The 24,253-nt window shown below is 46.0% G+C and overlaps 1 protein-coding gene across 1 annotated transcript in view; it reads left to right on the top strand.

Annotated features, from left to right (window-relative positions):
* Window positions 1-24,253, top strand: part of LOC126215289 (synaptic vesicle glycoprotein 2A-like) — a 147,032-nt gene that overhangs the window by 31,113 nt on the left and 91,666 nt on the right. The window contains exon 2 of the mRNA XM_049941976.1: window positions 14,248-14,325. Coding sequence (XP_049797933.1) covers window positions 14,248-14,325 — 78 coding nt within the window. The remainder of the gene's footprint in view (window positions 1-14,247; window positions 14,326-24,253) is intronic.

Raw genomic sequence — 24,253 nt, 5'->3', positions numbered from 1 at the left:
AATGTCGGGAATACATCGCATATCATGCGTATGCGGAAAAGTTTATGTCGGAATGACTTGACGATCAATCAACACCAGGATGAAAGAACATAAGCGACACTGCAGGCTGGGGCAGGTGGAGAAATCGGCCGTGGCAGAGCACGCACTGGGTGAGTCGGACCACCTAGTAAAATTCACCGACACGGAAGTTCTGGCTGCAGAGGACAGCTTATTAAAGCCGCTTGTTCAGAAAAGCTGTAGAAATACAAAATCACATGAATAGCTTCAATAAGAAACAAGAAAGCCTCAGGGTAAACGGATCCTGGCTTCCCTTACTGCAGCGAACGACCCTCGCAGGTAGCAAGAGGAGAACCGCACCGGAAATGACCTTGGAGAAGCCCTCGGACGGTGGCGTGCCAGGCACATACAGCCTGCGACCGCGAGCTCGGCCCCAGTTCACCACCGGCAGTGGAGGGTGAAGCTTTGACAATCCCAGCCACTCGTGCTGGCGAAACGTCAGTAAAATCATTAGATGAACGTAGGCCGACGAACCCGAGTCAGAAGCCAACGGGCAGTTTGTCGGCAAGTGGCCACGAAAGCCTGTAATGACGCAGAGAGATTCAATACTTTAAAGTCTGCACCAAAGATTAAATTGAGAGGAATGTAGTATATAATCTCTGCAATATTCATATTGGATTCTCTTTTGTTTTATACTCCAAGAAGGAGTTAAGATACACTTTCGATTGTTACGTTGTAGCGGATGGACGTAATTTTTGGTGTGTGCTCAAAGGCAGCCATCTTGTTAGTATTTATGGTTTACGCGACGAGCAGAGCAAAGTGACGTAGCGTTGTATTCCTTTGTTTCCACCGTCTTCGTGAAGTGAACTGAATGCCGACTTAGGAAGAAACAGGCGGGCAACAAAGACTAGAACATAGATGGCGACTAATGAATTAATATTGTGGCAGAAGGACTAATTCTAAGTCTAAGGTGAGAATTCTGATTAAATCAAAAATTACGTAGAATTCAAAAATGTTATTAATCGGAATTGCAAATTATATTACAGGCAAATTTCACGCAACACTAAATTTGTCCGCATTCAAGCCGATCAATACAGTCCGTAAAAAAGACTTTCAAAAATTCTGAAGTCCGATATCCATAATTTTTTCTCATTTCAAAAAGTCAATAATTTTTTTATTTATTTCGCCACAAGCCTTAACAATTTTGTAACCTCAAATTGGACTACAAAAACCGCCTAAGTTACAGCGCATGCGCTAAAATCGGCAATGAATGTTTGTTACACACACCTTGCTCTTCGGCTAGCAATTTGCAGAAATAACAATGAGTAAATTTTACCTCAAAGTTTGGTGAATTTTAATACTGTAAAATAAATAATTAAATCTTTTTGTTTGTCTAGCCTTCTTACTACGAGATTACTGCACTTGTAAGCGTTAAAAGTTTATATCGAATTTTAAACATAATTGCAGTATTGCGTAATGTTTACAATAGCCATTTTTCTCTCATTCCTCTTACGGGAAACTTCGTATTAATAATGCTAACGAAATAAAAAATTAATCCCACAATCCCAAGAGTACCATGATACACTCCTGGAAATGGAAAAAAGAACACATTGACACCGGTGTGTCAGACCCACCATACTTGCTCCGGACACTGCGAGAGGGCTGTACAAGCAATGATCACACGCACGGCACAGCGGACACACCAGGAACCGCGGTGTTGGCCGTCGAATGGCGCTAGCTGCGCAGCATTTGTGCACTGCCGCCGTCAGTGTCAGCCAGTTTGCCGTGGCATACGGAGCTCCATCGCAGTCTTTAACACTGGTAGCATGCCGCGACAGCGTGGACGTGAACCGTATGTGCAGTTGACGGACATTGAGCGAGGGCGTATAGTGGGCATGCGGGAGGCCGGGTGGACGTACCGCCGAATTGCTCAACACGTGGGGCGTGAGGTCTCCACAGTACATCGATGTTGTCGCCAGTGGTCGGCGGAAGGTGCACGTGCCCGTCGACCTGGGACCGGACCGCAGCGACGCACGGATGCACGCCAAGACCGTAGGATCCTACGCAGTGCCGTAGGGGACCGCACCGCCACTTCCCAGCAAATTAGGGACACTGTTGCTCCTGGGGTATCGGCGAGGACCATTCGCAACGGTCTCCATGAAGCTGGGCTACGGTCCCGCACACCGTTAGGCCGTCTTCCGCTCACGCCCCAACATCGTGCAGCCCGCCTCCAGTGGTGTCGCGACAGGCGTGAATGGAGGGACGAATGGAGACGTGTCGTCTTCAGCGATGAGAGTCGCTTCTGCCTTGGTGCCAATGATGGTCGTATGCGTGTTTGGCGCCGTGCAGGTGAGCGCCACAATCAGGACTGCATACGACCGAGGCACACAGGGCCAACACCCGGCATCATGGTGTGGGGAGCGATCTCCTACACTGGCCGTACACCACTGGTGATCGTCGAGGGGACACTGAATAGTGCACGGTACATCCAAACCGTCATCGAACCCATCGTTCTACCATTCCTAGACCGGCAAGGGAACTTGCTGTTCCAACAGGACAATGCACGTCCGCATGTATCCCGTGCCACCCAACGTGCTCTAGAAGGTGTACGTCAACTACCCTGGCCAGCAAGATCTCCGGATCTGTCCCCCATTGAGCATGTTTGGGACTGGATGAAGCGTCGTCTCACGCGGTCTGCACGTCCAGCACGAACGCTGGTCCAACTGAGGCGCCAGGTGGAAATGGCATGGCAAGCCGTTCCACAGGACTACATCCAGCATCTCTACGATCGTCTCTATGGGAGAATAGCAGCCTGCATTGCTGCGAAAGGTGGATATACACTGTACTAGTGCCGACATTGTGCATGCTCTGTTGCCTGTGTGTATGTGCCTGTGGTTCTGTCAGTGTGATCATGTGATGTATCTGACCCCAGGAATGTGTCAATAAAGTTTCCCCTTCCTGGGACAATGAATTCACGGTGTTCTTATTTCAATTTCCAGGAGTGTATAATAAAGCACAAACATCAAAGAGCTTCTCAACAGTTATAGTACGGCTGTAATTTAATCATTGGAAGTTCAACAAACACCTCTATCGGGTCATCCCAAGTTCAACGTCTCTATTCATTAGTGGAGAGGAAGAATGTTCAAACCGGATACTGCTACAGTGTCCTTTAAACACATACGAAATAAGTGATCTTTGGGCTCTTGGGCATCAGTTCCCAAGCTACCTCCAAACCTTGTGATCATCCGACAATAGCAGCATGCACTGACCAACCAAACCGTTGTGACCACCGCCCACCGCGACAATGGATGCCACCTGGTGGTGGTGTGAGCACGTAACGCGGTACCAGAAGGATGTGAGCGGAGCAGACACGGAAGATAATGTGATGCAAATGGGAAAATCCACTGAGGTAGCGACATTATTATTATGCAGAGCCTGAGAACGAATATCTCTAATATTTCTTTGCCCCGCTGACAAACTGAAATTATGCGAAATGAAAGCAGCTGTCAGAAGGACAATGAGAGATTCTTTTAACGAATTTGAAAGCAATATTTTATCTGCAGATTCTAAAAATAATGTCAAAAAATTTTGGTCGTACGTAAAATCTATGAACGCTACAAATAATGCAATACCTTCTTTTGCTAACAGTACGGTTATTGTAACTGATGATGACAAACAGAAGTCCGAAATTCTAAACCTACCTTTCAAAAACTCGAATACGGTAGAGAACTGCAGCACCATTCCCCCTTTCAATCATCGAACAAACGCAAGGATGGCGGATACAGTGTTTAGTGTATCTGGGGTTGTAAAACAGTTAAGATCCTTAGACGCCAGGAAGGCATCTGACCCAGACTGTATCCCCGCAAGATTTTCTGTTGACTGTGGTACAAATATAGCAACATTCTTTTCCATCATCTATCAGAGATAATTGGAACAACCGGCAGCTGTGACCGAGCGGTTCTAGGCGCTTCAGTGTGGAACCGCGCGACCGCTACGGTCGCAGGTTCGAATCCTGCCTCGGGCATGGATGTGTGTGATGACCTTAGGTTATTTAGGTTTAAGTAGTTCTAAGTTCTAGGGGACTGATGACCTCAGATGTTGTCCCATACTGCTCAAGGCCATTTGAACCATTTTCATTGGAACAATGGAAAGTTCCACGGGGCTGGAAGAAGGCCCAACTCATAGCAATCTCTAAAAAGGGTAGAAAATCGTATGCACATAATTACCGGCCAATTTCACTGCATTCGATTTGTTGTAGAGTCATGGAACATATTTTGTGTTCAGACATAATGACCTTTGTAGACTCTGAGAAGCTCATCTGCCGAAACCAGCATGGTTTTAGGAAACAGCGGTCATGCGAGACACAGCTGGCCCTTTTTATGCATGATATACAACAGGCTCTAGATACCGGCTCCCAGGTTGATTCCATGTTTCTCGACTTTCGAAAGGCATTCAACTCAGTTCGTCATTGTCGCTTGTTCCAAAAAGTGCGCGCTTACGGTCTATCTGATAACATATGCGGCTGTATAGACAGTTTTCTAACAAACAGGGAACGGGGTGGCTTCAACAGAAACAAGCGTAACTTCAGGTGTGCCACAGGGCAGCGTGATAGGTCCCCTGCTTCTTACGATTTATTATAAACAATCTAGTTGATGGTACTGACAGCGGCATTAGACTGTTTGCCGATGATGCTGTAGTCTACAGGAAAGTAGTATCACACGAAAGTGTGAACAAATCAATGAGGATTTGCAGAAAATAAATGAGTGATGTAATGACTGGCAGTTATCTCTCGATATTAGTAAGTGAAACCTACTGCGTATAACAAGGCGAAAATCCTCATTAATGAACGAGTACAAAATAAATTCCCAGTGTTTGGAAGCGGTAACATCCGTCAAATATCTGGGTGTGACTATTCGAAATGATCTCAAATGGAATGATCAGATTACACAAGTAACGGGTAAGGCGAACTCTAGACTGCGGTTTATTGGTAGAATCATGAAGCAATGCAGTCCTTCAACAGAGGAAATTGCTTACAATAAGTTAGTTCGTCCAGTCTTATTGTTCGTCTGTATGGGACCCTTACCAGTTGGGTCTGATTGAAGAGATTGAGAAGGTCCAAAGAAGAGCGGAAAGATACATTCAGGCATCGCGAGAGCGCTACAAATCTCATAGAAAGTTTGAAGTGGGACACACTTTCAGATAGACGGCGCTCTAAACGGAAGGGGCTGCTCACTAAATTCCGAAATCCGATCTTCGCCGAGGATGTAGAGCATATATTATTAACACCAACTTTACCAACTTTCAAATCGCGCAATGATCACCATTGAAAGGTAAGGGAAATTGGAGCTCGTACTGAGGCGTTCAGACAGTCGTTTTTCCCTCGTCCGATCCGAGGGGGGGGGGGGGGGGGAGATACGACTTTGGAGCGAATGGTGTCCTCCGCTACACACTGCTTGGTGGCTTGCGGAGTATATATGTATATATGTAGATGTAGATATAGAAATCAGCGAAGCTGGTCGAATGTTCACGTGCTACCGTCGTGAGCATCTACGGAAAATGGTAGGACAGTGAAACCAGCACTAGGCGCTAAGTGGTTGGATCCACGACTCTTCACAGATCCTGGAGTACGGAGGTTTGTCTGCTCTGTAAAGTAGGATAGATGGTGATCTGTAGCATCTCTGCCGAAAGAGCACAATGCTGGTGGACGCACGAGTGTTTCGGAACACACCGTTTTTCGTACATTGTTGAACATGGAGCTCCGCAGTTGACCACCCATACGTGTTCACATGTTGACACAACGACAAAGTCAGTTACGATTGCAGTGGGCACAGGAGCATCGGGATTCGACCGTCGATCGATGGAAACGTATCATCTCTTCGGGTGGATCACATTTTTACTACACTAGGTCGATGGTCGTCTCCACAGATGCCGTCATCGAAGTGAACGGCGGCTCGAAACGTGCAGAGCGCCGAGGATGGTGCGAGCGTTATTATGCTATGGGAGACATTCTCCTGCGCTTGCATGGACCTGTGGTAGTAATCAAAGTCTCGCTGACAGCTGCGGACCACCTGCATCCGTTCATGCTTGACGGCGATGTCATCTCTCAGCAGTGTGGTTGTCCGTGTGTCGTAGCCAGAATCCTGCTACAATGATAATATTCTTCTCGGGAGTGCAGCCGGATCATGACGTCATCTTGACACAATATTTCATCGGTGCAACTGGCCGCCATCTTCAGGTGAGAGTGCTGGTACACGATCTCGCCGGTCGCAATCGATATCGTCGGAATAATTTTTAATTTTTGATAGCGATATCTCGATTTCGCCTCTTTCCACCTCTGGCGGCGCGGTATGTTTACTTGCGCTGGAGGCCAGTCACGGCACCTTCTCACACACGCGTTGTGGGCCTTCTGCGGCCTATATAGGGGCCGCCACTTGCGACCGGCGAGATCGTGTACCAGCACTCTCACCTGAAGATGGCGGCCAGTTGGACCGCGGAAATATTGTGTGTAGATGACGTTATGATCCGGCTGCACACCCAAGAAGAATATTATCAATTATTACACCGGGAAGGCCTTCGTAACCTGCTACAATGGTTTGAGGAGTATCGTAGTGAACTCACGTTGATGTCTCGGCGACCAAATTCGCCTGATGTGAAACCTGTGGAACCCATCTGGTTCGCTATTGGGCGCCATCACCACGTAGCGGCCTGTTACTTACGCGAATTACACGAGCCGTGCGTTGACATCTAGTGCCACATACCTCCTCGAAGCTACCAACAAACTGTCGGAACCCTGATACGCAGAATCAGTGATGTATTTCGTTCTAAAAATGGAGAAACAAATTACTGAGCAGGTGGTCATAATGTTTTGGCTCATCAGTGAACGAGCTACTATACGAGTCCGTGAACAGTGGCAACACCAAGATATAGCTCCTGCGCTGCTAATCCAATGCTCCTGGTACTCTGAATCCCGGGGGGAAGTTCGAAGCTGAGTTAACTGACTTTAATCTCACGTGCTACTCTGCAAAATATGGAACATTGAGCCTCTAATTGTATGCCACTGTCTACCTCGCATATGTACGTGTCTGAATACTGCTGGCTGTAATGCACAACTCTGGTTCTTGTAAACTATTCTCCTGTACAGTCTAGATCGTACTTACACACCTGCAACGATCTTCAGTTCTCTGTCCACAGCTTTTTAAATAATCCTCACAAATCATAGAAAGAACAATTTATTGTTAATTTAGATATATAGTCTTTAACGCGTGTAAATTGGAAATATCCCACATGTGTATTACAGCGGAATTTAATAGTATACTACACCACTGGCCATTAAAATTGCTACAACACGATGATGACGTGCTACAGACGCGAAATTTAACCGACAGGAAGAAGATACTGTGATATGCAAATGATTAGGTTTTCAGAGCATTCACACAAAGTCGGCGCCTGTGGCGACACCTACAACGTGCTGACATGAGGAAAGTTTCCAACCGATTTCTCATACACAAACAGCAGTTGACCGGCGTTGCCTCGTGAAACGTTGTTGTGATGCCTCGTGTGAGGAGGAGAAATCCGTACCATCACGTTTCCGACTTTGATAAAGGTCGGATTGTAGCCTATCGCGATTGCGGTTTATCGTATCGCGACATTGCTGCTCGCGTTGGTAGAGATCCAATGACTGTTAGCAGAATATGGAGTCGGTGGGTTCAGAAGGTTGATACGGAACGCCGTGCTGGATCCCAACGGCCTCTTATCACTAGCAGTCGAGATGACAGGCATCTTATCCGCATGGCTGTAACGGATCGTGCAGTCACGTCTCGATCGCTGAGTCAACAGATGGGGACGTTTGCAAGACAACAACCATCTGCACGAAGAGTTCATCGACGTTTGCAGCAGCATGGACTATCAGCTCGGAGACCGTGGCTGCGGTTACTCTTGACGCTGCATCACAGACAGGAGCACCTGCAATGGTGTACTCAACGCCGAACCTGGGTGCATGAATGGCAAAACGTCATTTTTTCGGATCAATCCAGGTTCTGTTTACAGCATCATGATGGTCGCATCCGTGTTTGGCGACATCTTGGTGAACGCACATTGGAAGCGTGTATTCGTCATCGCCATACTGGCGTATCACTCGGCGTGATGGTATGGGGTGCCATTGGTTACACGTCTCGGTCACCTCTTGTTCGCATTGACGGCACTTTGAACAGTGGACGTTACATTTCAGATGTGTTACGACCCGTGGCTCTACCCTTCATTCGATCCCTGCGGAACCCTACATTTTAGGAGGATAATGCACGACCGCATGTTGCAGGTCCTGTACGGGCCTTTCTGGATACAGAAAATGTTCGACTGCAGCTCTGGCCAGCACATTCTCGATATCTCTCACCAATTGTAAACGTCTGGTCAATGGTGGCCGAGCATCTGGCTCGTCCCAATACGCCAGTCACTACTCTTGGTGAATTGTGGTATCGTGTTGAAGCTGGATGGGCAGCTGTACCTGTACACGCCATCCAAGCTCTGTTTGACTCAATGCCCAAGCGTATCAAGGCCTTTATTACGGCCAGAGGTGGTTGTTCTGGGTACTGATTAATTGTATGTTACATCGTACCAGAGTACGACTTTAAAAATGTGTACCATAAATTGTCGAAACCAATTGTAATATAACACAACAACTAATTTTCAGACAGCCTCAAAAGGAAAATCCACCTTCAGAACGACCATCACTGCATGAAACTGAACAATACGTTGGCCATATGAAAAACAACAGAGCGCCAGGTGGAGACGACATATTAGCTGAGATGTGGTTTCTTGGAGGGGAGCAGGCAGCTGAAACCATTTATGAGATTATTAAAGATTGGTGGGAAAACAAAACAATACCGGTCGACTGGAAACAAGCTATAATCCATCCGCTACATAATAAGGGCGACAGGTCGGACAGCAACAATTACTGAGGTATGTCTCTACTTCCAGTGACCTACAAAATTATGTCCAAAGTTCCACTGAATAAAATAGAAGATCAAGCAGAACATACAACTGGCGAGTACCAAGCAGGGTTCAGAAAAATTAGATCGCGCCCAGAGCAAATTTTTAACTTGAAAACTATCCTCAGGATCAGAACAACGTGGAACCTTAACACGGTCATTACATTCATTGATTTCAAAAATGCATACGTTTCTGTAGAAAGACAGAGAGTATTCCTAACACTGGAAGAAGCAGGCATCGACAAAACCACCAGACAATTAGTCGAACAGACACTCACCGGCACAACTTCAAAAATTAAATATCTGGGAGAAGTTTCTGAAGCCTTGAGGAGTGGCACAGGTGTGCGGCAGGGCGATGGGCTCTCAACGATTCTCTTCAGTCTGGTCGTAGACAAGGTCATGAGAGAGTGGGATAAAGAACTACAAGAGAAAAACATCGAAGGAATCCATCTAGGACAAGAATGAGGTAGACTGAGGTGAAATGTCTCGCTTTTGCAGTAATTTCTAAGGACAAAACAGATGCAAAGATAATGATAGAAAGATTTCACAAAACCGTAGCTAAAACTGGATTACAAATACCATATGAGAAAACGGAATACATTGAACATAAACACAATGGAGAATAATATATACAAACGTAACACGGAATCATCAAACGAGTTGATAAGTTTAAGTACTGGGGAAAATGAATACAATCAAATGGGTTAGGTAACATCACAAGTAAGGAAAGATCGAAGAAAATGCAATTAGCGTACAAACTCGCCCAAAAAAGATATAATACAAGATCAATATCATTCCAGGCAAAAAGTAAACACTACGCAACAGTTATTAAACCGGAAGCACTTTACGGATCCCAATGCCTAACACTGAACAGAAGAGGTGAACGAGAATAACTGGAAAAGAAAGAAAGGACAACACTCAGGAAAATTTTAGAATCGCAAAAGAACAAAGATAACAATTGGACGAAGAGGAGAAATAAAGATCTACATAGAAATATAAACAATCACAGACACAATAAGAAATTTTACTGTGATACGTACAGAATAAATGACAACAGCCTTACGAAGAAAATTCTTAACTTCATTTCCAAATTGAAAAACACCATGGGAAGGCTGGAAGGGACAAGAAAGGACTTGAGAAAACTTAACGTCGCAAAAAAACAACATACACAACAGGGAAAGTTTCAGGCCACTGATCAATACTGAAAAATTTTCTGTCCAACAACGAAATTCACAAACTAGGAGGGAGATGTCAAATGAACAGAGGCAGGCCATCAGCCAACGTGTGAAGAAGTTCTGGGAAGATAAAAAGATTGTACCTTTGTCTTAGGTTCCAAACGGTCTATGATTTGCCAAATTTTGTAATACAAAAATAAAATTTACTGTGTCTGGATGGCTGTATAGGCACGTTCCAAAAGACAGTAAATTAAAACAAAGAAGAAAATTAAAAAAAATTCCAAAAATGTGACTAACTAAGCCGATGCCGTGAAAGAGAGAGAGGGTAGTCAAAATATCTCTCGCTGCCCATGCATTGTTTCTGATGGCCAGTTTGAAGCTGTTTCCGCGATTTATAGATGACAAACCCCCCAAGAACCATGGACCTGGCCGTTGGTGGGGAGGCTTGCGTGCCTCAGCGATACAGATAGCCGTACCGTAGGTGCAACTACAACGGATGGGTATCTGTTGAGAGGCCAGACAAACGTGTGGTTCCTGAGGAGGGGCAGCAGCCTTTTCAGTAGTTGCAGGGGCAACAGTCTGGATAATTGACTGATCTGGCCTTGTAACACTAACCAAAACGGCGTTGCTGTGCTGGTACTGCGAACGGCTGAAAGCAAGGGGAAACTACAGCAGTAATTTTTCCCGAGGGCATGCAGCTTTACTGTATGGTTAAATGATGATGGCGTCCTCTTGAGTAAAATATTCCGGAGGTAAAATAGTCCCCCATTCGAATCTCCGGGCGGGGACTACTCAGGAGGACGTCGTTATCAGGAGAAAGAAAACTGGCGTTCTACAGATGGGAGCGTGGAATGTCAGATCCCTTAATCGAGCAGGTAGGTTAGAAAATTTAAAAAGGGAAATGGATAGGTTGAAGTTAGATATAGTGGGAATTAGTGAAGTTCGGTGGCAGGAGGAACAAGACTTTTGGTCAGGCGAGTGCAGGGTTATAAATACAAAATCAAACAGGGGTAATGCAGGAGTCGGTTTAATAATGAATAAAAAAAATAGGAGTGCGGGTAAGCTACTACAAACAGCATAGTGAACGCATTATTGTGGCCAAGATAGACACAAAGCCCATGCCTACTACAGTAGTACAAGTTTATATGCCAAATAGCTCTGCAGATGACGAAGAAATTGAGGAAATGAATGAAGAAATAAAAGAAATTATTCAGCTACTGAAGGGAGACGAAAATTTAATGGTCATGGGTGACTGTAATTCGACAGTAGGAAAAGGAAGAAAAGGAAACGTAGTAGGTGAATATCGATTGGGGGTAAGAAATGAAAGTGGAAGCCGCCTGGTAGAATTTTGCACAGAGCACAACTTAATCATAACTAACACTTGGTTCAAGAATCATAAAAGAAGGTTGTATACATGGAAGAATCCTGAAGATACTGTCAGGTTTCAGATAGATTATATAATGGTAAGACAGAGATTTAGGAACCAGGTTTTAAATTGTAAGACATTTCCAGGGGCAGATGTGGACTCTGGCCACAATCTATTGGTTATGAACTGTAGATTAAAACTGAAGAAACTGCAAAAAGGTGGGAATTTAAGGAGATGGGACCTGGGTAAACTGACTAAACCAGAGGTTGTACAGAGTTTCAGGGAGAGCATAAGGGAACAATTGACAGGAATTGGGAAAAGAAATACAGTAGAAGAAGAATGGGTAGCTTCGAGAGATGAAGTAGTGAAGGCAGCAGAGGATCAAGTAGGTAAAAAGACGAGGCCTAGTAGAAATCCTTGGGTAACAAAAGAAATACTGAATTTAATTGATCAAAGGAGAAAAAATATAAAAATGCAGTAAATGAAGCAGGCAAAAAGGAATACAAAATTCTCAAAAATGATATCGACAGGAAATGCGAAATGCCTAAGCGGGGATGACTAGAGGACAAATGTTAGGATGTAGAGACATATCTCACCAGGGGTAAGATAGATACTGCCTACAGGAAAATTAAAGAGACCTTTGGAGGAAAGAGAACCACTTGTATGAATATCAAGAGCTCAGTCGGAAACCCAGTTCTAAGCTAAGAAGGGAAAGCAGAAAGGTGGAAGGAGTATAGAGAGGGTCTATACAAGGGTGATGTACTTGAGGACAATATTATGGAAATGGAAGACGAAGTAGATGATGAAATGGGAGTTACGATACCGCGTGAAGAGTGTGACCGAGCACTGAAAGACCTGAGTTGAAACAAGGCCCCGGGAGTAGAAAACATTCCATTAGAACTACTGACGGCTTCGGGAGAGCCAGTCCTGACAAAACTCTACCATCTGGTGAGCAAGATGTATGAGACATGTGAAATACCCTCAGACTTCAAGAAGAATATAATAATTCCAATCCCAAAGAAAGCAGGTGCTGACAGATGTGAAAATTACCGAACAATCACTTTAATAAGTTACGGATGCAAAATACTAATGCGAATTCTTTACAGACGAATGGAAAAACTGGTAGAATCCGACCTCGGGGAAGATCAGTTTGGATTCCGTAGGAATATAGGAACACGTGAGGCAATACTGACCCTACGACTTATCTTAGAAGCTAGATTAAGGAAAGGCAAACCTACGTTTCTAGCATTTGTAGACTTAGAGAAAGCTTTTGACAATGTTGACTGGAATACTATCTTTCAAATTCTTAAGGTGGCAGGCGTAAAATACAGGGAACGAAGGGCTATTTACAATTTCTACAGAAACCAGATGGCAGTTATAAGGGTCGAGGGACATGAAAGGGAGCAGTGGTTGGGAAGGGAGTGGGACAGCGGTGTAGCCTCTCCCCGACGTTATTCATTCTGTATATTGAGACGGCAGTAAAGGAAACAAAAGAAAAATTCGGAGTAGGTATTAAAATCCATGGAGAAGAAATAAAAACTTTGAGGTTCGCCGATGACATTGTAATTCTGTCAGAGACAGCAAAGGACTTAGAAGAGCTGTTGAACGGAATGGACAGTGTCTTGAAAGGAGGATATAAGATGAACATCAACAAAAGCAAAACGAGGATAATGGAATGTAGTCGAATTAAGTCGGGTGATGCTGAGGGAATTAGATTAGGAAATGAGACACTTAAAGTAGTAAAGGAGTTTTGCTACTTGGGGAGCAAAATAACTGATGATGGTCGAAGTAGAGAGGATATAAAATGTAGACTGGCAATGGCAAGGAAAGCGTTTCTCAAAAAGAGAAATTTGTTAACATCGAGTATAGATTTAAGTGTCAGGAAGTCGTTTCTGAAACTATTTGTATGGAGTGTAGCCATGTATGGAAGTGAAACATGGACGATAACTAGTTTGGACAAGAAGAGAATAGAAGCTTTCGAAATGTGGTGCTACAGCAGAATGCTGAAGATTAGATGCGTAGATCATATAACTAATGAGGAGGTATTGAATAGGATTGGGGAGAAGAGAAGTTTGTGGCACAACTTGACTAGAAAAAGGAATCGGTTGGTAGGACATGTTCTGAGGCATCAGGGGATCACCAATTTAGTATTGGAGGGCAGCGTGGAGGGTAAAAATCGTAGAGGGAGACCGAGAGATGAATACACTAAGCAGATTCAGAAGGATGTAGGTTGCAGTAAGTACTTGGAGATGAAGAAGCCTGCACAGGATAGAGTAGCATGGAGAGCTGCATCAAATCCGGACTGAAGACCACAACAACAACACTCACGCTCTGTCAAACCGTTCGTCTCTACTTTCCCTACGCCACTGTGCTACGTAGTAAACAGTTATCGCTTACACCCTGTAGACTGAGCAGCTGCCGCTGTAACTAATGTCCGCAGACGATGTGTTACCTGACACGTCTGACTAGAACTGCTCGCCAGCATGCTAAGGGCACTCGCTACTTTGCTCTCAACTCTCTAAGATGTTTAGAGCACCATAGCCTTGGCCATGCTGTCGAGACGTGCTTTAAACACGCGAGTTGTGGCTGCTTTATTTTCACGTATTGTTTCGGGTTGACTGAGTAAATTCGGCGCTTTGAACTGCGAACGTCCTCCTGCTATTGTCATAAGTGAAATACCTGTAGGAGGGCCGTAGTAACGCGATGCTGTGTACTTGTGTTTCAGAACAGGACAAGGGCCACGTGGAGAATGGCGCGGTCGCAGCTGACAGCACGCCCTTCGAGGAAGCCGTCGCTCTCACAGGTGAGGATGTGGTCTGCTTTTTTCACTGCAGCATTCACATCTGGCTTTGTCCATAAGCAGGTACACCTCAAGAAACGTAAAAAATTACACGGGCATACAATGATCCCCAATGCCTACATCTGCAGCTACATCTAAATCTACATTTATCTGGGGGCAGTTAAATGGAAACAAGACAAGACCGTAAACTGTTCATTATTTCAAAAGTAATCGCCATAACTGTGAATACATTTACCCATCCGTGGGGCGAGTTACATTTCAGCAAGATAATACCCGTCCTCACACGGCGAGAGTTTCTGTTGCTCGTTTTCGATTTTGCCAAACCATACCTTGGCCTTGACGATCTAACTCCCCGATTGGACTGAATTGGACTCTACCTTTAGATACATACTCAGCAAGCCACGGTACGGTGCGTGGTGGAGGGTATCGTGTACCACTACTACGCATTTCCTTTTCTGTTCCATTCGCAAGCAGAGCGAGGGAAAAACGACTGCCTATATGCCCCTTATCTTCGTGGTCCTTAGGCAAAATGTATGTTGGCGTATCGATTTGTAGTCGGCCTCTAATGTCGGTCCTCGAATAGAACGTCGCCTTCCGTCCAGTGATACCCATTTGAGATAAAACCTGCGTGGTTTTCTATCTTATCGGTATCTCGCCTAGCAGCCCGCCTGTGATCAAGACTGTTTTTAATAGCAAATATTTGAAAGTATTTATTTTACTGCTATGCATCTCTCAAAAAATATTGCACTATCTACCTCTGCTGTTTCCCCTTAGTTTATTTTAATCCCAATACATACGTCACTTGCCTATGCAGCGATCGAGGCAACTTATTTATGAACCGTATCCGCCGGTGCTATTTTCTGTGCGTTTCCTTGTACCCGTCATTATGTATTATGACCAGACTTACTCCAGACACGCAGTATTTCACACACGATATTTTTTCTGACAAAGCTTAATCTCCGGAGAGACAAGGTGTATTTTGTTGTGTCTAGACCATACAGCCTAGACACAATGCTGTAGCCGATAGGGCACGCAAGGCTAACGCAGACGGGCGTGATGTCTGGAACATGAGAACTTATAAATGAATAAGAAAAAAAGTACGTAGATGCTTGTTACTTAACTTTTAATTAGTCCTTGGAATACATCTCTCTTGAATATTAGTAAGCTATAGGCACTGATACAAATGGCGCCTTGCTAGGTGGTCGCCATTTAACTTAGCAGAGGGCTATTCTACTGTCTATCTCTCGGCAAATGAGAGCAAGGCTTAGCACGTCCAATCGCTAGCTATGTTGTCCGTACAACTGGGGCCGAGGTCTCCTCAGTCTCTCGAGACCTGCCTTGTGGTGGCGCTAGGTTTGCGATCCCACAGTGGCGACACGCGGGTCCGACATGTACTACAGGACCGCGGCCGATTTAAGTTACCACCTAGTAAGTGTGGTGTCTAGCGGTGACACCACATTCCTCCCCCGCAAATCGGCGAACGGTCGTGAGATAAGGCTTCCGCCCGCCGTGGGGAGGACCGCATGTTGACGTATGCGATGAGGTGGGGAGCCTAACAACAGGCGAGGCTGTGCCACCCGCACCCGGCCATTCGGTCCGAGGGGAGCTAGGAAACGCCTGAAAACCTAGTCCAGGGTGCACGTCAACATGCGGTGTATGCGCACGTAATGATACAGGAGGGGCCGAAGGGTCGACCTCCATTGCGTCGGGGAATCCGACGCGCGATGACGACATCTGGTCCGGAGCGGGCAAGAGGTCCATGGCGGAGGACGGCTGGTCACGGGAAGCAGGCGGCGGCGCGTGACCCTGGGAGGCGCCGGGCGGTTGCAGCGAAGCGTCCACTGCGGGCGGCGCCGGCGGCGGCTGCGGCGGCGGCGCGACGCCATGAGGCAAAAGGGAAGGCAGCGTCGGTAACACCTGGGGATGAGACGAGCCAGTAGATGGGTCCCCAAGGCGCTGACCGGACGGCTCCGTCGCTGAAAGCAGACGGGGAGCGGCAGAACCCAGGCGACGACAGAGGCGCAGCTGATTGAGATGCCGACGCACCTCACCAGAGACCCCCAAAATCAAATACATCGCGCGGCCGAGGCAGCGAAGAATGCGCCCTGCGAGCCAACGCCGTGAACCGCGATAGGTGCGATAATAGACAACGTCGCCAGGAGCAAAAGCAGGAGTCTGCCGCTGCACAGGAACCTGATGTGGCGGATGCAGCAAAGACATCAAGGTGCGATGAGAACGACCATGGAGCAATTCAGCCGGCGAGCGACCATCGCGGGGCTGAGAGCGATACGAAGACAAAAAGAGCAACAATGCGTCCTCCCGAGAATGCGACTCTTTCAACTTCAACATCTGTGACTTGAAAGTCCGGACCAATCGTTCCGCGGCACCGTTTGACTGAGGCGAAAACGGCGCGGATGTCAGATGTTGAATACCATTGGCCTTGCAGAATGAATGAAATTCAGCGGACATGAATTGTGGGCCATTGTCGGAAACAATAGTCTGCGGAAGACCTTCAATGCAAAAGATAGCAGACAAGGCTTGGATTGTAGCAGAAGACGTCGTGGAAGACATCCGGACAACAAAAGGAAAATTACTGAAAGCATCGACCACAACCAACCATCGAGCATTCCAGAATGGACCAGCAAAATCGATGTGCAAGCGTTGCCAAGGGGAAGTGGCTTTCGGCCATGCAAAGAATTTCCGCGGCGGTGCGGATTGTTGTTCGGCACACGCCACGCAAGAGGAGCACATATTCGTAATAGCAGCATCGATTCCGAACCAAGTACAGTGCTGACGAGCAAGTTGTTTCGTACGCACTATACCCCAATGTCCTTGGTGAAGAAGCTTTAAGACAGAGGACTGTAACGAACGTGGGACCACGACTCTGGATTGATCATTATCGGAACGCAACAACAAAACACCACGTCGTACAAAAAGTCTCTCCTTGTGAGCAAAAAAACGGCGAACCAAAGGAGCCTCGATCCGTGACTGTGACAAGGGCCATTGCGTAGCAACAAAACGCAAAACAGTAGCAAGGACAGGGTCAGCAGCTGTGGCTGTAGCGACACGACGAAAATCAATCGGAAACGATTCGACCACGTCATCGGTTTCCGAATCAATGAACATGCAAGCAAGTTCGGAAGAATCGAATGCTTTATCCTCAGCAACAGGCAAACGGGACAACGCATCAGCGTTTCCGTGCTTAGCAGTGGACCGATACAAGATATCGTAGCGGTACTGCGAGAGAAAAAGAGACCAGCGAATGAATTTCTGCGCTGTACGTGGAGGTACAGGCTTGTTCGGATGAAAAAGCGATGTCAAAGGTTTGTGGTCCGTGATGATTGTAAAGTGACGACCATACAAGAAATCATGAAACTTTGTAACACCAAACACGAGAGCTAAAGCTTCTTTCTCTATCTGGGAAGAATTTCTTTGCGCAGATGAGAGCAATTTGGACGCAAAGGCAATAGGGCGATCATGCGAGCCATCCTTGTGCGCAAGCACAGCACCGATCCCGAAATCCGATGCATCTACCATCAACAAAAGGGGTTTCTGGGGATCGAATGGCGTAAGGCACGTATTTGAAAGTAACGCCGATTTCAACTGGCGAAAGGCGCGTTCGCATTCCGTCGTCCAGACGAACGGAACACCTTTACGGCGTAAGCGATGAAGCGGAGCTGAAATGGAAGAAGCATTGCGCACAAACTTTGCATAATAATTAATTTTACCCAGCACACTCTGTAGTTGTTTAACATCCCGTGGCGAAGGCAACTCCTGTATGGCACGGAGGTGCTCTGGACTCGGATGTATACCTTGGGCATTGATGACATGCCCCAGGTAGGGTAAGTCCCGAGCAAAAAACACACATTTGTCCTTCCTCAAGCGAAGACCATTCTGACGCAAGACCTGAAATAATGTTCGGAGATTTTGCAAATGTTCGGCTTCTGTCTTTCCTGAGATCACAATATCGTCCAGATAGTTCGCAGCAGTAGGGACCGACGCACAAACAGTTTGTAAATATTGCTGAAACAAAGCCGGGGCGGATGCACACCCGAATGGCAGTCTTTTGAAGCGATACAAGCCAAGATGCGTGTTTACCACCAAGACGCGCTGGGATTCGTCGTCCACAGGTATTTGCAAGTACGCATCTGCTAGGTCCAATTTTGAAAAGTATTTTCCCGGGCACAGTTTGTCAAAAAGATCTTCCGGGCGGGGCAAAGGAAAAGTAGCAGTCACAAGTTGAGGATTCACAGTTGCCTTGTTGTTGGCTCTGAGCACTATGGGACTCAACTGCTGAGGTCATTAGTCCCCTAGAACGTAGAACTAGTTAAACCTAACTAACCTAAGGACATCACAAACATCCATGCCCGAGGCAGGATTCGAACCTGCGACCGTAGCGGTCGTGCGGTTCCAGACTGCAGCGCCTTTAACCGCACGGCCACTTCGGCCGGCCACAGTTGCCTTGAAGTCCACACAAAGTCTCAGTTTTCCGGAAGGTTTTGGCAAAATTACTAAGGGTGAGGCCCAGAGAGAAGCCTGCACACGTTCAATTACACCTTGTGATTCTAAATCGGCTAATGTTCTTGCGACCTCATCACGCAATGCGTGGGGAACATTGCGCGCTCTGAAAAATTTCGGTTGCGCGTTTTCTTGCAGTTCCAACTGCGCTTCATAGTCCTTAGCGCAACCAAGGCCCGGTGCAAAAATGTCTGCAAATTCTTCACAAAGACGAGAAACACTGGCGGAAGGTACAGTCTGATTCACTGATAGGACCTGATTTACTATAGACAAATTAAACAATTGAAACAAATCTAAACCAAACAAGTTCACTGCAGTAGAAGAACGAAGAACGTAAAATGAAACAAGTTTCGTTTGTCCCTTGTATGTTGCAAGAAGGCTGCACTGTCCTAACACAGGGATATGCTGTCCTGAGTAACTATGTAACTTAACATTTGCGGCACGCAATGGCGGTTTGCCCAGTTGTTTGTACGCGTCGTGATTGAGCAATGAAACTGCAGCTCCGGTATCGAGCTGGAATGGTATCACTTTGCCTTCAAAGTCTAAGTCCACAAAAAGTTTATTGTCCTGCTGACGACAAGAGCGACTGTCACGTGCAATTTGAACTGATACAGGTACAGAAGCACTTGCGACTTCACGGGACTTTCGGCGACGTCGACACACACTGTTTGTGGGACGAACACAGTCACCGTTAGCGAAAGTGTCACTGGACGGGTGGGAATGAACTACATGAATGTCCATGGGCGAAGGTCCACGAGCCTGATTGTCCTGGGTTCGATTCCGGCGCGAAGCAAAGGGCCTGGAATTATTGTGATTGTCTGATCTAAGCTTTTTCTGGCAAACACTTTGAACATGTCCTTTCTTTTGACAGTAAAAGCAAATAGCTTGGCGTGACGGGCAATTTTCACGCGAAAGTCTAGCGGCACACCGCGGGCATGATTTCACTACAGTTGCTTGCTTACACGGCGCACGTGTTTGCAAGGTAGGCTGCCGCTGCCGTGACGGGCGCGAGGGCCGCGTAGCGTCCCGTGCAGCGGGCCCGGCGGGCCGGTTAATGTGACACACTGCTGGCGAAGTTTCAAATGAGTCCTGAGCAGAGTCAAGTGTGTCTTGCCTATCCAATATGTCTATCACTTGTTGAAGGGAGGGATTTACGAGTTTCAAAATCTGTTCCCGTATGCGAACATCAGAAACGTTCTGTGCAATTGCATCACGCACCATAGTATCTGAATAAGGAAGTCCACAGTCACATTCAAATGCACACTCTCTAGTAAGTCCTTGCAAAGTTGCAACCCACTCCCTATTAGTCTGACCGGCCGTACGTTTTGTACGAAAGAACGTATACCTTTTTGCAACTACATTAACTGTTTCCTTGAAATAGGCATCTAAAGCAGACAAAATTTCTTCGTAGGTCAGAGTTGCTACGTCGCGTCGGGGAAACAATTTCACTATCACACGGTAGGTAGACACACCGACACAAGAAAGCAAAAACGGCTGCCGCTCGTTACCTTGAATTCTGTAGGCTGTTAGATGAAACTGGAACTGGCGGGACCATTCTTGCCATGTTTCTTCGGCCGCCACGTATGGCCGAAAGGGAGGTGCAACAGCGTTTTGTGGCAGCGGTAGCGAAGAAGCGGCGGCTGCCGCATCGGGTTGCAGCGCACGTTGACCCTGGACGAGCTGTCCAAGTGCATCCAATAACGCCTGCGTCTGCTGATTCTGCAAGCGATAAAATTCGGACAGTACATCCGGAGAATGTGGCGAAGCCATGACACAAACGAATTAATACAAACTCTTTTTCTCGTCGCCAATAATGTTGTGTCTAGACCATACAGCCTAGACACAATGCTGTAGCCGATAGGGCACGCAAGGCTAACGCAGACGGGCGTGATGTCTGGAACATGAGAACTTATAAATGAATAAGAGAAAAAGTACGTAGATGCTTGTTACTTAACTTTTAATTAGTCCTTGGAATACATCTCTCTTGAATATTAGTAAGCTATAGGCACTGATACAAATGGCGCCTTGCTAGGTGGTCGCCATTTAACTTAGCAGAGGGCTATTCTACTGTCTATCTCTCGGCAAATGAGAGCAAGGCTTAGCACGTCCAATCGCTAGCTATGTTGTCCGTACAACTGGGGCCGAGGTCTCCTCAGTCTCTCGAGACCTGCCTTGTGGTGGCGCTAGGTTTGCGATCCCACAGTGGCGACACGCGGGTCCGACATGTACTACAGGACCGCGGCCGATTTAAGTTACCACCTAGTAAGTGTGGTGTCTAGCGGTGACACCACATATTTTCCAGTTCATAGAGGCTCTCGTGCAGTCACTGGACACACGGCTGACGTACTCAGCCTTATTTTGCTCACTGAGTTCAAAATCAAAAGCTTCACACTATATCAGTCTAAATCAGCTTAATCACATGAATTTTCCCACACAAAAAGTTAGCAACCGTGCTGAACCCACCACGTGTATGGAATAGAGAAAGCCCATCGATACTCGAATTGTAACAAAAATTTAATTTACTGAAAATGATATGAAAAATTAATTTCATTCACAAATATACATAGCATATACGCAGTTCTGCAATTAAGAATGGTTTAACCACTTCTGGTCTGCTGCCTCTAAACAGCTCACAGTGGCAAAAGCTGTACGTAAATTTATTCACCCTAGAGGAAGTACTGCTTTCTTAAATAATCTCAGCTTAGAAACTGATACACGATAACATTTCAACTTACATCTAACACAAGCAGTTACGTTATTTTCTAATCACGTCCAACGAAGATGGGCCGTCGGTCTGGAACAAAACATTCCCAGATATTGTTTTTTACACTATACCGCCATTTGACTGTGTGCTACTGTAGAAGTTCGTAGAATTTTTCCGTAAGTTGAATAAACACAACAGAGACTTTAGTTATAAATAATACATTCTCCTTTACTATTTACAACAGTCTGCCAAAGCTGGGGCAACTTTTCGATGCCGCGACTATAGAAAGTCACGTGGTTTTGCAGCGAAGAACTCGTTGAGCCACATTCAGAGCGCAATTTCAGCCATTACATGAAATGATCGTATCGGATTTAATGGCCGGGGTTCAGCCGCCGTATTGCAAGTCTTTTTAGTTGACGCCACATCGGCGACTTGCGTGTCAATGATGATGAAAATGATGATGGACAGACAACACCCAGACCCCTGTCGGGAATCGAACCCGGGCCCCCTTGCGTGGTAGGCGGTAACGGTACCACTGCGGTACGGAGGCGGACATTTCATCCATAAAGTAAGTTCACTGAAGGTTCTTCGGTAGAGAACGAAAAGGTGAAAATCTGAGCGCGCAGGATCAGGCGAATAATGTGGGTGCGGAATGACTTCCCAGCCCAAATCCTGTATAGTGTTTTTCGCCAAACTAGCAGACTGGAGGGCGGGCGTTACCGTGGAGTAGCGTTGCTTCACCCAGCCTTCCTGGTCGTTATTCTTGAGTAGCGTCTGCAATGCGTCTCAGTTGTTGATATTAACCTCGGGGAAGTAATTCGTAGTACAACACACCGTCGCTGTTCCACCAGATCCACAACATTATCTTTTGTGGATTTGAGATGAACTGTTCCTTTCTTTTCCTTGTCAGTATAGAGACCCCGCCCCCCATGAAACATGGACCTTGCCGTTGGTATGGAGGCTTGCGTGCCTCAGCGTTACAGATAGCCGTACCGTAGGTGCAACCACAACGGATGGATATCTGTTGATGAGAGGCCAGACAAACGTGTGGTTCCTGAAGGGGGGAAGCAGCCTTTTCAGTAGTTGCAGGGGCAACAGTCTGGATGATTGACTGATCTGGCCTTGTAACACTAACCAAAACGGCCTTGCTGTGCTGGTACTGCGAACGGCTGAAAGCAAGGGTAAACTACAGCCGTAATTTTTCTCGAGGGCATGCAGCTTTACTGTATGGTTAAAATTATGATGGCGTCCTCTTGGGTAATATATTCCGGAGGTAAAATTGTCCCCCATTCGGATCTCCGGGCAGGGATTACTCAGGATCACGTCGTTATCAGGAGAAAGAAAACTGGCGGTCTACGGATCGGAGCGTGGAATGTCAGATCCCTTAGATGGCGAAGGGATTGATGAAATATATGATGACATAAAAGAAATTATTCAGATAGTGAAGGGAGATGAAAATTTAATAGTCATGGGTGACTGTAATTCGACAGTAGGAAAAGGAAGAAAAGGAAACGTAGTAGGTGAATATCGATTGGGAGTAAGAAATGAAAAAGGAAGCCGCCTGGTAGAATATTGCACAGAGCACAACTTAATCATAGCTAACACTTTGTTCAAGAATCATAAAAGAAGGTTGTATACATGGAAGAATCCTGGAGATACTGTCAGGTTTCAGATAGATTATATAATGGTAAGACAGAGATTTAGGAACCAGGTTTTAAATTGTAAGACATTTCCAGGGACAGATGTGGACTCTGACCACAATCTATTGGTTATGAACTATAGATTAAAACTGAAGAAACTGCAAAAAGGTAGGAATTTATGGAGATGGGATCTGGATAAACTGACAGAACCAGAGGTTGTAGAGAGTTTCAGGAAGAGCATCAGGGAACGATTGTCAGGAATGGGGGAAAGAAATACGGTAGAAGAAGAATGGGTAGCTTTGAAGGATGAAATAGTGAAGGCAGCAGAGGATCAAGTAGATAAAAAGACGAGGGCTAGTAGAAATCCTTGAGTAACAGAAGAAATATTGAATTTAATTAATGAAAGGAGAAAATATAAAAATGCAGTAAATGAAGCAGGCAAAAAGGAATACAAACGTCTTAAAAATGAGATCGACAGGAACTGAAAAATGACTAAGCAAGGATGGCTGGAGGACAAATGTAATGATGTAGAGGCATATCTCACTAGGGGTAAGATAGATACTGCCTACAGGAAAATTAAAGAGACCTTTGGAGAAAAGAGAACCACTTGCATGAATATCAAGAGCTCAGATGGGAACCCCGGTAGGTTGCAGTAGGTACTGGGAGATGAAGAAGCTTGCACAGGATAGAGTAGAGTTGAGAGCTGCATCAAACCAGTCTCTGGACTGAAGACCACAACAACAACAGCATAAAGACACCATTTATCGGTATCAGTAACGATGCAAGATAAGAATGGTCGATGTTGTTTAAGAGCCAGTTGATGAAGAGCAAGCAGAGATGCACACACGGCCACCCGCTGATTTGTGTGATCTTTTTGCCTAGACCATGCGGTACACACACACACACCATTTTTGAACCTACCACATTGCATTCAAATGTCGCGCGATAGCGGAATGATCGCAGTTCATCACATTTTCCAGCTCTCCAGTACATCGACGTGGATCGTTGTGGATTAATGGGTTTAAACTATCTTCATAGAAGGCCGGTCTTCCCGGACGTAGAGAGTCAA

This window comes from Schistocerca nitens, chromosome 12 (genome assembly GCF_023898315.1).
Source record: "Schistocerca nitens isolate TAMUIC-IGC-003100 chromosome 12, iqSchNite1.1, whole genome shotgun sequence".
Taxonomy (NCBI): Eukaryota; Metazoa; Arthropoda; class Insecta; order Orthoptera; family Acrididae; genus Schistocerca; species Schistocerca nitens.
This window is presented reverse-complemented; position numbering and strand designations above follow the sequence as displayed.